The sequence below is a fragment of the Eimeria mitis genome, genomic scaffold, assembly GCF_000499745.2.
Source record: "Eimeria mitis Houghton genomic scaffold, Emh_scaff4810, whole genome shotgun sequence".
In the NCBI taxonomy this organism is placed as follows: Eukaryota; Apicomplexa; class Conoidasida; order Eucoccidiorida; family Eimeriidae; genus Eimeria; species Eimeria mitis.
The window spans coordinates 324-3,142 of record NW_013573112.1 but is presented as its reverse complement, the minus strand read 5'-3'; the positions used below and the strand labels follow the sequence as shown (position 1 = coordinate 3,142).

At 57.5% G+C, this 2,819-nt stretch overlaps 1 protein-coding gene across 1 annotated transcript; it reads right to left on the bottom strand.

Annotated features, from left to right (window-relative positions):
* Window positions 1-278: 278 nt before the first annotated feature.
* Window positions 279-1,874, bottom strand: EMH_0077840 (uncharacterized protein; the record flags this gene model as incomplete). The annotated part of the gene is made up of 1 exon (XM_013499914.1): window positions 279-1,874. One exon carries the CDS (start codon window positions 1,872-1,874, stop codon window positions 279-281), a length of 1,596 nt encoding a protein of 531 aa, XP_013355368.1.
* Window positions 1,875-2,819: the final 945 nt, after the last annotated feature.

The following is a 2,819-nucleotide window of genomic DNA, read 5'->3' as shown; positions in this document are numbered from 1 at the left end:
GCTGGGATCGTCTCCTCTGGAGACGATCCCAGCCCCGCTGATTTCTCTTTATATTAGGGCTTTGCCTTCGTGCCCTCAATAGCTAAAACATTGCTGCTGCTGCTGTCTTGTCTCCGCAGCTGCTGCTGCTGCTGCTGCTGCTGCAGTTGCTGCAGTCTCTGCTGCAGTTGCTGCTGTTGCTGCTGCAGTTGCTACTGCTGCTGCTGCAGTTGCTGCTGCTGCTGCTGCTGCTGCCGTTAGAATATGTTTTGCAGTTATAATAGTTTTAGTGTTTGCTGCTAAGCTGTCTTTGCTGCTGCTGGGGATTGTGCCTGCTGCTGCTGCTGCTGCTGCTGTTCCTTTTCCTGCTGCTGCTGCTGCTGCTGCTGTTGCTGCTGTTTCATCTCCTCTTGTTCCTCCCCCTGCTGCATTTTCTGCTGCAATTCCTCTCCCTCTCCTTGCTGCTGCTCTCCCTGTCCCTGTCCCTGCTGCTGCAGCTGCTGCTGCTGCAGCTGCTGCTGCTGCTGCTGCAGTTCACTAGCTTCTTTCATCTGTCTCCTCAGTGTTCTGAATTTGTTAGTGAAGCCTTTTATTAAACTTCTGCTGCTTCTTATTGCTGCTGACCTGCTGCTGAATATATCCATCAAATTTGCATGCGCCAGCACCCCCAGCGCCCGGCCCCCGCGCGACAAAAACCGCCGCGTCCACAGGCTCACACCCTCACCGGGGCCCCCAGGGGGGCCCCCCTCACCGGGGCCCCCAGAGGGGCCCCCCTGGGGGCCCCCATGGGGGGGGCCCCCAGGGGGGGGGGCCACTGACTCTTCAGAGGGGACAGCAGGGGGGCCCCCAGCGCTCTCAGACGGGGCCCCGGGGGGGCCCATAGAGGCTTCAGAGGGGGCCCCCATAGATCCTTCAGGGGGGCCCCCCTGGGGGGCCCCCTGGGGGGGCCCCTGGGGGCCCCCAGATACTTCCGAAGGGACTCCTGCAGCGGCCGGGGGGCCCCCTACTGTGTGGGCCCCTATAGAAGCCTCATGCTGAGGGGGGGAGGGGGGCCCCTGTACGCTGGGTGTTTGCTGCTGCAGCTGCTGTGCTGCTGCTGCTTCAGCAGCAGGTTGGGCTGCTGCTGCTGCTGCTGCTGTCTCCTCTTTGTTTTCAGAGGGTTCTGCTGCTGCTGCTGCTGCTGCTGCTGCTGTGTCTGCAGCAGCAGCAGTTCGCAGCTGTTTAGAGCTGGGGGCCCCCTCTGCTGCTGCCTCTATGGGGGGCTCAGACCCTGGGGGCCCCTGGGGGCCCCCCTCTGCGGGAGAGCCAGTCTCCTCTTCTGCTGTCTCCTCTCCTTCTTGCTGGGGTGTATCCTCAGCTTCTTGTGTCTCTTCTGTAGCTTCTCCCCCTGTCTCTGCTGCTTCTTCTGCTGCTGCTGCTGTTGCTGCTGCAGTTGCTGCAGTTGCTGCTGGTGCTGCTGTTGCTGCTGTCTCCTCGTCTGCTGCTGCAGCTGAGGGGGTATCGGAGGCTTCTGTTTCTGTCTCTTCTCCTGTGTCTCCACTCTCTGTATGTGGTGTCTCCTCTTCTGCTGCTGCTGCTGCTGCTGCTGTTGCTGCAGCAGCAGCAGGAGACTGGGCCTGCTGCAGCGGGGCCTCTGTCTCTGTGTCTGTCTCTGCTTCTGTCTCTGTTTCTGTCTCCCCCTCTAAACTGTCTCCTTCTTGCTGCTGCATCAGACTAAACGGCAGCCTGCTGCTGCTGCTGCTGCTGCTGCTGCTGCTGTCCCCTTGCAGCAGCGCAGCAGGGTCTAGGGGGCCCCCATGCAGCAGCAGAGACAAAGAAGGAGACAGACGGATTGCTGCTGCAGGGGCCCCCCAGCAGGAGACAGCAGCAGCAAAGAAGAGGGAGAGGACCCTCATCCTCAGGAGACTGGAGACTGTCTCCTTTCTCGCTGCTGCTGCTGCTGCTGCTGCTGCTGTTCGTGCTGCTGCTGCTGCTGCTGCTGCTGCTGCAGTTGCAGTTGTTGTTGTTGCTGCTGCAGAAGAAGGATAAAGAAAACAAGAAAAAGAAAAAGAAAAAAATAAAAACAAAGGGCTCAAACGGAGACACTCTGCGCTGCCGACGATGACCACCTGGTGTCTCTCCTGCAGCAGCAGCAGCAGCAGCAGCAGCAGCAGCAGCAGCAGCAGCAGAGATGCAGCGAGAGAAGGAAGAAGAAGATAAAGAAGAAAACAAACAACCTCTATAGTATATTAATTAATATAATACACATCAATACCCAACAAACAGCTGCTGCTGCTGCTGCCGCAGCAGCAGCAACAGCAGCAGCAGCAGCAGCAGCAGCAGCAGCAGCAGCAGCAGCAGCAGGCCGCTGGACACCACCGACAGACCAACGGCTACCTGCAGCAGCAGCAGCAGCAGCAGGGGCCCAGGTGAGCCTTTTTCTGTCTCTTTTTGTTTATTTATTTTTATTTATATTAAATAAAATATATTAATTTATATTAATTAATTTATTATACACAAATAAAATAACATAAACAAATACACCCAAACCCAGCCACAGCCACTCGAAGCACGCCGCTGCTGCTGCCGAGACAGCAGCAGCAGCAGCAGCAGCAACAGCAGCAGCAACAGCAGCAGCGAGAACAGCAGCAGCAGCAGCAGCAGCAGCAGCAGCAGCAGCAGATCGTTGCAGTGTCTCCTCAGAGAGGCTCAGCTTTCAGGTGTATAGGCAGCTCTCTCCCCCTTTAGGGGGCCGTCCATTGGGGGTAGTTAATACATACGCTAGCTGTAGCTGGGTGTAGCTGACTGTAGCTAGCCGTAGCTAGCTACAGCTAGCTGCAGATGGTTTGGGGTGAAGGAGA